Source organism: Lactuca virosa, chromosome 2 (genome assembly GCF_052849685.1).
Source record: "Lactuca virosa cultivar CGN04683 chromosome 2, Lactuca_virosa_CGN04683_v6, whole genome shotgun sequence".
In the NCBI taxonomy this organism is placed as follows: Eukaryota; Viridiplantae; Streptophyta; class Magnoliopsida; order Asterales; family Asteraceae; genus Lactuca; species Lactuca virosa.
The window spans coordinates 218,807,999-218,820,514 of NC_136427.1; the positions used below are offsets into that span (position 1 = coordinate 218,807,999).

The 12,516-nt window shown below is 35.1% G+C and overlaps 1 protein-coding gene and 1 long non-coding RNA gene across 4 annotated transcripts; one reads left to right on the plus strand and one right to left on the minus strand.

The window, feature by feature from the left end:
• Nucleotides 1–476: 476 nt before the first annotated feature.
• LOC145156811 (uncharacterized) lies at nucleotides 477–3,402 on the minus strand. 3 transcript variants are annotated; one of them, XR_013736925.1, is made up of 8 exons: nucleotides 3,242–3,402; nucleotides 2,131–2,212; nucleotides 1,856–2,035; nucleotides 1,689–1,736; nucleotides 1,362–1,451; nucleotides 976–1,071; nucleotides 753–867; nucleotides 477–661 (listed from the first exon to the last, which is right to left on the minus strand). It is a non-coding gene; the product is annotated as an uncharacterized LOC145156811 (long non-coding RNA). The 3 variants fall into 3 exon arrangements; XR_013736924.1 differs by having other exon boundaries at nucleotides 753–834; nucleotides 1,362–1,736; XR_013736923.1 differs by having other exon boundaries at nucleotides 1,362–1,736.
• Nucleotides 3,403–6,976: 3,574 nt separating this feature from the next.
• Nucleotides 6,977–8,140, plus strand: LOC145158223 (putative E3 ubiquitin-protein ligase SINA-like 6). The gene is made up of 2 exons (XM_079077146.1): nucleotides 6,977–7,393; nucleotides 7,490–8,140. Exons 1-2 carry the CDS (start codon nucleotides 6,977–6,979, stop codon nucleotides 8,138–8,140), a joined length of 1,068 nt encoding a protein of 355 aa, XP_078933272.1.
• The last annotated feature ends 4,376 nt before the right edge of the window (nucleotides 8,141–12,516 follow it).

The window sequence follows — 12,516 nt, forward strand, 5'->3', positions numbered from 1 at the left end:
TGATTTGGAGATGACATAAATTTTAATATGTAATTGTAGTTTTCAATTTTGATTTGGGATATATACGAAGTATTACAATATTGATCTGTCTGAATAATATTTTTGAATGTGTTATCTTTTTATTGCAATGAATGTTAGATATTGATGGTGGTGTTGAAAACTTGCATTTTAATTTTGAGTGCACATATGGTAGAATATAATTTGGTAGGATTTTTAATTGGCATTGAGGACATGTATGCTAAATAAACGGAATATGTTAGGGGGGAATTATTGAAGTTGTTGAATTTGATGACCTAAGCTTTTGGCTATGCTTTTATCATTTCATCAGTTCCAATACTAGTTGTTGGTTTCACTATTTAATATTTAGTCATATTTCTCTGTAATGCAGGTCTTCAAAATACATGTAGTCAAACCAATCTCATAAGATATTTGTTTGGTTGATCTTTCTCGCTTAATTTTCCATTAGATATGTGCAAAAGAACAGATGAACATCTGCATCCTGTTTTGATAATAAAAATAATAAATAAATAAATAAAAGCTTAATTAACTATCTTGATAGAGGTGGAGCCATCACTGTCCATGCAACAAGCCCAACAGCAAGAGTTGCCCACCCAGAAACATCATACTTTAAATCACTCTTCTTCTTCTCCTTTGCATTGTCCTACAATCCATAAAGGTCAGGAAATAATGTGCAATAATATATAAATAGAAATTAAAAATAAGTAGAAATTATTATTATTACTATAGATAACCTTTATACCACTTGAAGAAACAGCAGAAGGCCCTTCCACCAATGTCTGATGAAGTCCAACATGTATCTGATTGTGATTAATTCTGCATCATCACCTTGTGTAACTCAGATTCGTGCTGCATGATTGGATTATTGTTTTTTTTAAGAGAAATTAAAGATTCGGCAAAATATGTGCAAAGCATATAAATGAAAATTAAAAATATAAAGAAATTATTATAAATAACCTTTATAGCACTTGAATAAGCAGCAGACCCTCCATTTAACGTCTGTTGAATAACTTGAGAAAGTCTGTGGATCGCCTTGTGCAACTCAGGTTCATGCTGCAAGATTGATTTTTTTAATTTTCGGAGAATTTGATATATTTAATATCAAAATATAATATATATAACACCCTAAATATCATATTTGCGCAAAACATTACAATTGAGGGTTTTTAATTTGTATCATTCATCAAGCTTACCAAACAAAATGTTTTTATTTAAAGGTTTTAAATCATTCAGGGATTTGACTCATACGGTCATACCAAACAATCCTTAATGGTGAAAACGTTAGGGAAATGATGTGCAATAAGCAAAATCATATAAATAAAAAATTAAAATAATTAAATAACCTTAGCACTTGAAGAAGCAGCAGACCCTCTGCCCGATTTCTGACCAAATCCACCATGTTGGTACAAATCTGTGTGACTCTCTCGATGATACTGCAACATTGAATTATGTTTTTTCTTAAGGGGAAAAGAAAAGATTCAGCAAGATATATATGTGAACTGAAATTTTGAGTTACATAATAATAACTTACTTACTTGCAATATTGTTCATACTTACTTGGCGGAATGATGATAAGAATACTATTGATGAAAGTAAGAATGTGGAATTAATTACTAAAAACATAATAATAACCGAGAGCAGTTGAGAACAAATTTAGTTGAATACCATACCATAGCACTTGCTCTCATATGTTTGAGATATAACTCTTCCTCTGGACACTGAGACAGTATATTTCATTAAAAAAAATAAAGAGTTAGATTTAATGCATACATAATGAAAGATATAATTTTGTGTAGAAGAATTTAAAAAAAAAGGGATTATATTTATATATATGTACCAGTTGTACAGCCTGTTGGAAACATACAAGTGCTTTGTTAAACAGAATGTCAGCCGCATCAGGAGCAGGGGTTTCAAATGCAATAGAAGTGTAAATCTGCCCTAGCAGAAACAGAAAACCATGTTTTGACTTTTGCGGGGGGATCCATAGTCACTGCCTTAGCAACTTTTGACTCAGCAGCTAAATTTTATTTATTCATTTCATGTTATCAGTAATGTATATATATTGATTCGTTTAATGTAAAATAAACCCCTAACAGAAACTGCATGCAATACCTTCAAGCATCTTCCGTACCACATATCTACCAGGTACAAATTGGGATAAGACAAACAGAGAGTCACCCCATGCTGCTAAACTCTGTAATAACATCATAACAACATTATCATCTCTCATCTCTATATTATATATCACATTGTTTCACAAAACAGAAAAATACTCCCTAATTAATTATTTCATAATATTATAGACATGTAACATCATGGTTGTGGGGCTGCTTATAAAACTAATTATTTCGTAGTCAGGCATTGAAACATTTTTTAATTAAAAACCCTTTAAAGCAGAAAATTGAAGACTTTATTTATTTATTTTTTTTAAAAATCTAAGGAGTTGTTTCTTTTTAACTCAATATTGTAAAGGAATTAATGGGGACAGGATTTGATATAGTAGTGTTTCTTTTTGACTTAATGGGCTAAGTGGGAATGGAGTAGGGTGTCTTTATTATCCATTAACACCTCACTTTGCTACCCTTCAACAAAACTCTCTACTTCTTCACTTCTTCACCACTACTACAGTACATGTATGCAATAAAGGAATTACAGTTCATCAAACAAATTAACATGCAGTTGCTTCAAGGGCAACTCTGGTACTTTGCTCTTTTAAGTTTGTTGAAAGTGCTCCCTACCTATCATTATTCTTTGGAAGAGATCGTGGACTGGGTGACAACTCTTGTAATCCTTTAATTTTGAGTATTATTTTCTCATGAAGAAGGAACCACTATAACTATGATGTAAACTTAGATTGATTAAGGGTTGAACTCAGAATCAACGGTTAACCAATATGCCTAAATCAACCGGATGAGAATTACTTATTGAAGAAGATTAGGAAGCGAATCAAGAAGAGAACAGAAGCAGTTTCACGCATATTCCTCAGAAACTACAAAATTACAGAATATCAACTAAGGAATCTCGTAACCATATCCCACCTTTTTTGCCCTAAATACCTCCAAAATCCCTTCAAGTGATCACGAAACATCTATCTAATTTTAAACTAAGGAGGCCTTTCACTAGGGACGAAATCAAATTACAGATAAATTCAATCAATGTCCTTCCTTAACTTGATATATCATCGATCGATTCATAAACAATTGAGAGAGCAAGAGAAGCGTACATATGCGTCGCCGGCCTTCTTGCCGAATTTTGCTTCAACGGCTTTACGATTTTGTTCGATACACATCGTCTCCTTTAACGCATCTAGACCAACGTCCAGTCCCATTGTTACGGAATCAAATTCTTATGGAACCTTTTTTGCTCTGTCAAACCTTAGGGTTTAAGAACGAGACTTGATTCTTCCACGGAGGATTTGTATGAAATTGCAATGACATTTATACGCTTCTAAGGTACGGTATTTTTTCTTCAAAGGCAAGGTTTTTTTTTTTTTTTTTTGTACAAATATTTACAAATATCTAGATTGAATGACGCATTGTTTTATGAACACTACTTTAATTTCATAAATGGAATATTTAAATTCGAAAGAGATAAAAGGCAATAAGACTATAGTTAACTATAATGACAGAATATATGAATTATGAAAGCATTTTTGAGAGGTTGAAAAAAACCCCACAAGATGATAATACGTATCCTGTAAATTTGGACATTGCCTCACTGCCTCGTCAGGGCATACACACACAATAGAATGATTATGACAATGCATACTTATGTTCAAATATAAGATGGAAAACAATGCATATTTATGTTCATAGTTACGCCTTTCACTTATTTATTAGTTATGGGTAATAATATCTTGAACAACTAATACTTTTTATTGTTATAAGACTTACATTTATCAACATAAATCGATCACAAACATAATTACTCGACTACCGTTAAAATGCCACATTAAAATGCATTTGATTAGATGAATCTTTAATAGTAGAAATTAGTAACAATCATGAAGTAATTAACAATTATTTGAAGTTGTGGTTATGGCCACTTTGGTCATAATGTTTGTGTTCCACCTATGGACATAGGGCATGTAAACATGAGGAGTCGTAGTAGATGGAGTATAGCAGGGGGGAGGTGGAGCGGGAACATAGAAACCCAATCGTTGGCGTGGTGAGCGTGATGAGTTGCATTCGTTAGCACAGTGAGCCCGAGGAGTCGCAATCATCGATGTTTCAAGCAGGGGCGAGCCAGGATTTAAGGATAACGGGGGCTTATATTGTGCCCGAAAAAGATCTTGGATGATAGTGTAAAAAAATCTTACATATATAAGAGTTATATATATATATATATATATATATATATATATATATATATATATATATATATATATACTATATTGGTTAATCGGCAGTTAAAAGAACCCATAATGAAACAAATTAAATTAAACAAATTAAAGTAAATGGAGGTAAATCGATAACTAAAATATGGATGAAATAATGAAGTCTACGAGATTTTAATTGTAGGCCCCAAGTTTACTCATGGTCATAACCCTATTACTTTTCTATATATTAATTGAAATTTTAATAATGATTGGTTGGGGATTTTTATCATAGAAAACCTATGTGGACTTCAAATTATACATACACCTGTATACTATAGTTTGGACTTTTAAAGGAGATTGAGGGGGGCAGAGCATCCGGCAGCCCCCTGCTATCTCTGCCCATGGTTGCAAGAGTGAAGCTTCGTGTGAATGATTTTGTGAAGTCTAAGGTCAAAATCCCTAGTTGGTCGATTTTGTGAGAAAAAAATGGACGCGTTAAGAAATTATAAGATCACTACTAAGAATGATGACACGCATATTTGATGACATACTCCATGTTTATTTATTTATTGTGACAGTAAGTTTTTGACATACAAATATACATGTCATAAATCCTTTTTATAAAAGACAACATTTTTTTTTGAAAACACACATTTGTATGTCATAAAACGAGTGTATGTCATTAAATGTCTGTTAAAAGTATAGTGTCTAGTGATTTCAAAGTCGATTACCTATTTACCTAGATCCCTTTTTTCCTATAATTTTCAATTTTTTAGATAGTATAATATGTAGTTTGAATGGGTGAATATTTATTATTATTATTATTATTATTATTATTAATATATGAAATTAAGAAATCTAAACACATCCGAAGATAATAACTAAAAAAATAACAAAAATAACCATTTTGTCCGGAATAGGCATTCCGGACCAAGAAAAACATTTTTTACTGGTTCCGGAACGGCATTCCAAATGCCATACTAAAATTTCAGATTTCGAAAAAAAAAAACTCCCAAATTTAAGAACAATTATGGAATTTAAAAAAAATCATTATTTGCTAAATTTTAAAAAAAAAATTAAACAAAAATAGTAATATGAACTATATACAATATTAATGCATACAATTAGATATTTTATTGAAAAACAGTGAAATTAAACATTATGAAATGTAGCATTCGAAAAAAAACAATATTATTTGAAAATTAAAAAAAAACAAAAGTTCTCCAGAATGACAGTACTCCGGAATAATGGCATTGGAGAAAATGATTATTTTTCAAAAACAGAAAAAGAATGGTTATTTTTTTGTTAAACTTGTTTATAATGGTTAGTTTTTTTCAGTATGTCGTGCCACTAACGTGGCATTAACATTTCATATTGATGTCGATTTATTATGAATAGATGACTTAGATGTTCGCACGTAACATATGTTTCTTGCTATTTAATCCTAAATTCATCTTCTCTCTTAGACGACTTTATTTTTGAGTTGGACACATTTGGTCCTTGTATTGTTTTCATCTGCCTTCTTCTGATCCTTATAGCACAAATGCCGCATTGACGTTGCATACTGATGTTGATTGATAATAAATAGATTATTTAGGTGGACCAAATGACTACAACTTGTAATAAGAGGCGGACCAAACGATTACAGTCTATATAATAAGAGTCTGTTTTTTTTAACATATGCAAGTTGTTATAATAAAACTAAAATTTAAATATACTGATTTTAAAAAATTAAAAAAGTTTTTCAACTGCAAAATTATAATATAAAGTGATTTTACATAATTTTTGTCGTCATAAAATTTATGACCTTTAACAAATGTGAACGTTATAATAATTTTTAAAAATTATAAACATGACCCGATAAAAGTAGATATATCCAAATCCAACATAAACCTTCATTACAAAAACAAAGACACTTTCATAGTCTCACTCTAACGTGATGATGTTAATTTATAATTAATAGGGAGTATGTTTGTTCTATCACTATCATTGACTCATTGTTTATACCTTCACTACAAGAATTTCAATCGTTAGCGGCGACACATACTTTTAGCGACGACAAAAAACGCGTTTTTTCTTTGTCGCCGCTAAAGGCCTCGCGGTTATTGCCAATTATTTTTGTAGTGCTTTCTGAATGAAGTTTTCTGAATGAAGTTTTCTTTCAAATTATCTCACCTATGTATTCCTACAAATTATTGTTTTAGATTCATCGGTTATCCAACACAAATTATCTACTAATCAAAACATTAATTAGTTGAAGTATATAAACTGCAAGCATAATGCATATGGTTGACTATAGTTGTATAATACTCAATCTCTGTTTTAACTTTTAACTTTCTTTTAGAATACAATAAATTAAAAATTTACAAATATCCAATATCTACATATAAACTTTATTCATAGTCTGTTGGTGTTATATTTAATTTGGGCCTATGTATTTGGATCCTGAAATTTATAGTAACAAATGCCGAATCTCAGTTAGTATCGAACATGATGAAAGGATCCAACACAGAACCCTAGAAATCTGAGTATAAATAATCTTTTATTCTTATTGGTAAAAGCAAACACTGCTCTCGACAGCGACTGTACTGTGTTTCTGTGTCTGAATCTTAGTATTTCAAAAAGAAAGAATCCAGATCAATGGCCGACAGAATCCAAAACCTCAACAGTAGCCGCCATGCTTCTTCTTCAACGGTGCGAATCGTTGACAGCCAATGGGAGGCGGAGATAACAAGGGCATATGGGGTCGTTAATAAACGGTCGCGGTTCATCGAGTCATCATCGCAGCCGCAGCCTCAAAGGCCGATTCAGCATGCACGAAGGAACCGGCGAACCACTCGATCTACTGCAATGAACCAAGAGGTGAATATGATTCCCTTGGAAGTGGTGGATTCCGATTCCGATTCAAATTCCGATCCTCAACGACTTGAGGCAGAAGACAACGGGGTAGATGGTGTACCGGAGGTTGCAGGTGAAGCAATTCCGATTGTGGCCACCGATCCAGACATGCTAAATTGCAGTATCTGTCATTATCCGTTGTGTACGCCGATCTTCCTGGTAATTCCAACATCTAATCTAAACCTTGCGCTGCTAATTCAACAAGATTAGAAGAAACATTGTTCATTGCATCATTTAATTTGGTTTCTGTTGTAGTGTGATGATGGGCATACATCATGCTTTACTTGCCGAATCCGTTCAGAGAACAAGTGTCGTTCATGCAGCGTTCCAAAGGGCTTCAAGCATTGTCGAGGAATGGAAAAGCTCATAGCATCACTGCGAGTAGAGTGCAAGAACAAGAAGTTTGGATGCCAAGAGATATTGATGAACCACAAGAGAGCCGAGCATGAAAACATATGTCCCCATACATTATGTTTCTGTCCTGTTTCCTCCTGCGGCTTGGCCGGTTCTTGCAAACTCCTGTACAACCATTTCAGTCGCCATCACTCTGCTATTCAATTCGTCTACAATGCCGTCTTCAATCTTCATGTTGAAACAACCCAGAAGCACATCATTCTTCAGGAACGGAATGAAAAGGTTCTCTTCATCGTCAACCATGATGTTGTAGGACATGGAAGAGTCTTCAATGTCGACTGCGTAGGACCAGACACATTTAAGAATGATTTTGTGTATCGGCTGACTGTGAAATCCATGGATGCATGTTTATCGATGGAGTGTGTACCCGAGGTCTCCACAAAGTGGAAGGAACATACTCCTGATAACAACTATTTAACCATCCCATCTAGTATAACGGGATTCGGCCTGCAAGTGTGCATCAAGAAAGCTCAAAGAGTCATGGTCTTTTAAAGGAAACGGATTTTAGTCGAATAGAGTATAATAACAGTATATACCTTCGTTGTTTTCTAGAATTTATTGTTGTTCATTATACTGTTTTCTTTTTTCATTAAGTTTACTTAATCCATCACTCAAAAGAAATGTAATTAGTTTTGATTTGTCAAAGTTGATGAAAATCTTATATAATATGTAAAGAAGGCTGCAACGAAATATCAATTATTCAAAAGAAAAAAATATCATACTAATCTCATTATAAATATTTAAACATCCTTACCAAAATAGTCTATGTTCAGGCATATGCATTTAGCTTCAACATTGGGCTATCCAACATGTCTGGCTAGATCGGTGACTAGCACCGAGATTTATTGTTTTCTTGGAAAAAGTTATAATAAACATCAAGTTATTCACCATATGAGGTTTAAGCATATACATTAAACTTGAAGTCTACATACCATAATCAATACTATATGATAGTGTATTAATAATGAAGAATATAATTTTTAAGTAATTTACTCTTAGATATATGATAAATCTTACTTTGTGATGAAGCGTAAGCTTACACAATGTAGATAAAACAAAACTTACACTTGAAATGCAATGAACACTTAACATGGTAGAAAAAGCTTGTAGCTTCAACTTCGATTAGTATTGTCCATGTTGGAGCGAGACCACAAATTTTCTCTGTGCTTGGTGCTATGTTTTTCTTTTTTGTCATTGGGGAAAGATATGTTTTTCGGTGTTTCATTTGCACATGCGCATTTAAGTAGCAATGTGATAACGGCTAAATTGTAATGATATTTAAAATCCAACGGTCACACTACAACGGTAACATATATTAACGGTCATATTTTCAAATTGAGCCAAGATAAAGTATGTATATTAAGGGTGTATGTATATTAAGGGTGGACACTACAGAGGAGTAAATGATGTCTAGGGAATTTATTAAATGAAGACTCTTTTAATATTTTAGATGGACATCATTGTATTTTTTTTAATTCAATCAAATATTGTACATTTAAAATTCTTTTGGGTTGCTGGTTTGCATTGGATACTTTATTTAGAATTTTGAACCGGCGTAAGGTCTCCTTCTAGGATTTCTCTTCTTTTGTTGCTGGGATGGTAAGTTTCGCAGCTCATCGGGGAATTGCCCTAAGAAAAGAAATCTTCTTTTAGCCATCATCTACGTCTATCTTTTGTGTGTTTAGCGTGCCCGAAATGACAAAGTTGTCAACAAAATATGTCTCTACTTCAAATTTGGAGGATAATGTTATCACTTTGGTGTTTAGTTGGGTAAACATAGGAGGAAATACGAGAACTATAACTGGGCTATTTGGTATGATTATCCTTTCAGTATTTTGTAATTGTTTTTGTACTTTTCTTTTTATTGCCCGTCTCTCCTTTTTGTGAGTGTAAACCTACTTGGGTGTGAACCTGCCATGAGTAGCTGTACCACCCTCTTTAGTTGACAAATGAATCCCTCCTTTGTTGACAATAAGAACTCAAATGGCAACTTCGTATGTTCACATAATGAACACAATAAATGGTAGCAGTAGTAATTGTACGCTTGTTTAAGTATAAATAGAGGCTCTAACCTCAGTTGTAAGACACCACAAAACAGAGAGTGTACTGTGTAATACTTAGAGTGAGTATTAGAGGGTTGTTTCTTTTTCTTGTAATATTGAGCGTGTAAGCTCTTCTCTTTTGTTCTAGTTCTGAATAAAAGTGTTTCAACCCCAACAAGTGGTATCAGAGTTTGGTTAAGCTCCGGGGGAAGCATTTTCTGTTTTTTGGTCGAAACTTTTTTGTCTCAAAAACAATTTCGGAGTACACCGTTGGAAAGGTCTCGTTCTGAGGATTCCGAAAATATATTTTTTTGAATTTTTTGACCACCGGAAGGCCTCCAAATCACCGGTCAAAGTTGGTCAAATCTGCCGGAAAAGTCGCCGGAAAAACCAGGGTTCGCCGGAGAAGACGGTACTGTAGCAGCACTGTAGCAGTGACGTCAGCAGCTGACCAAAGTTCTGGAAATTGCAGTTTAGCCCCTGTTCTTCCGGAAAGTGCAATTTAGCCCCTGTTTTTCAGAAAAATTGCAATTTTGGTCCCGTTTTTCAGAAAAATTTCAATTTAGCCCCTTTTTTACTTCTATAAAAGTTCTGTTTGCCCCCTGAACTTCTGAAAAGTTCATATTGGTCCCCGTACTTCAAAAAAAAAAAAAAATTCTTACTCGTGTATGCCCAAGTATATGCCAAGAATGACTACACCAACCTCGTCATCTTCTCAAGCCGGAGTTGAAAGTTTTCAAAGGACCGGGAAAGACGGTAGCGTTACGTTACACTATCCAATGCTCACGAAGATGAACTACGCGGTGTGGGCCATAAAAATACGAGTGAATTTACAAGCACAAGGAGTATGGGATGTAATTAAAAATGCAGAAACGGACGAACGTAAAGATCGGATGGCTCTTGCGGCTATTTATCAAGCAATTCCAGAGGACGTACTTCTGATGTTAGCTGAGAAGGACACAGCTAAAGAAGCATGGGAAACGCTCAAGATGATGCACATGGGAGCCGATCGGGTCAAGGAGGCTAAAGCTCAAACCTTGAGAAGTGACTTCGAGGTGATCCGGATGAAAGACAGTGAATCGGTAGATGATTTTTCCATGAGATTGAATACTATCGTAACCGGTATTCGATCTCTAGGTGAAAAGATTGAAGAAATTACGGTTGTGAAGAAGTTTTTGCGAGCCGTACCGATACGATTTATACAAATCGTAACATCGATCGAGCAATTCGGAGATTTGAAGAATATGACGGTGGAAGAAGTTGTGGGTCGTCTTAAGACCCATGAAGAGAGACTTCGAAGCTATGGAGAAAAAGAAGAAGGACCTTCTCTATTGCTTACACATGCCGAGTGGGCATCTCGTTCGAAGCAAACTGGCGAGAGAAACTCGTCAAACACTTCAAGAGGACGAAGAGGACATGGTAACCGAGGCCGGGGACGAGGCCGAGGTCGTGGACGTGGCCAAGGAGGTGGTCGCGAGTACAATACAAATCGGAATGACCATAATCCTTCTCGAAAGGATAAAAGTAAAATCAAATGCTTTACTTGTGAACAATTTGGTCATTATGCTTCGGAGTGTCCAAACAAGAATCGAGGTGAGGAGGCAAACCTCACTCAAGCCAACGAAGAAGAGCCTATTTTAATGATGGCAACCTCACAAGAATATGCACACAAAAAAGTGTCTCTAAGAGAGAAGATTTGTGTTAATCTTCTTGCATCGGGAGAAAGTCGAGTCGAGTCTAAGGTATGGTATCTCGACAACGGTGCTAGCAATCACATGACTGGAGACCGCTCAAAGTTTCGCGAACTAGATGAGCACGTTACGGGCCATGTGAAATTTGGGGATGGTTCGACCGTCGCTATTTTGGGAAAAGGGTCGATTTTATTCGATAGCAAAAATGGCGACCAAAGACTCCTTAATGAGGTATATTTCATTCCAAGTCTAAAAAACAATATTATTAGTATTGGACAAATGACGGAGGAAGGGAGTCGGGTCATAATGGATGGGTCGGATCTGACATTGTTTGACAGAAACAAAACTCTACTTTTGAGAGTTAAACGATCCCCAAACCGGTTATATAAAACTCCTTTAAGGACCGGTAGACCGACTTGTCTTTTAGCAACAAAAGACGAACCAGCTTGGATATGGCATTCTAGACTCGGTCATGTTAACTTTCTCGCCTTAAAGAAGTTGTCCGAAAAGAATATGGCAATCGGAGTCCCAAAGATTGAGCACCCAAACCAAGTATGTGAAGGGTGCGTTCTTTCCAAACAAACCCGAATTCCTTTCCCGGATCATGCAGTTTTTCGAGCTCAAAAACCTCTACAACTTGTTCATGCGGACTTATGTGGTCCGATCACACCTACGTCTGTTGGAGGGAGTAAATATTTTCTCCTTTTAGTAGACGATTTTAGCCGGTGGATGTGGGCTTACATGCTATCGGAGAAGTCTCAAGCCTTGAGCGCTTTCAAACGGTTCAAGTTGATGGTTGAAAAGAATTCGGGTTATCAAATAAAGACACTTCAAACGGACCGAGGGGGAGAGTTCACTTCAAAAGAATTCTCATTATTTTGTGAAGAAAATGGTATTCAAAGGCATCTTACGACACCATATTCGCCTCAACAGAACGGAGTTGTAGAAAGGCGAAATCGGACTGTTATGGACATGGCAAGAAGTCTGCTCAAAGGTAGAAATGTTCCGGGAGAGTTTTGGGGAGAAGCGGTTAGACATGCAGTTTATCTTCTCAACCGCCTGCCAACAAAAGTACTTCCCGACAAGACGCCTTATGAAACGTGGTTTGGCAAAAAGCCCAACCTTGAACATCTAA

Excerpts from the sequence above, each read along its gene's own strand:
- LOC145158223 (XM_079077146.1), top strand. The coding sequence starts at position 6,977 with ATGGCCGACAGAATCCAAAACCTCAACAGTAGCCGCCATGCTTCTTCT. Across the intron at positions 7,394-7,489 it reads TGTGTACGCCGATCTTCCTG|TGTGATGATGGGCATACATC; the intron begins GTAATTCCAACA and ends TTTCTGTTGTAG.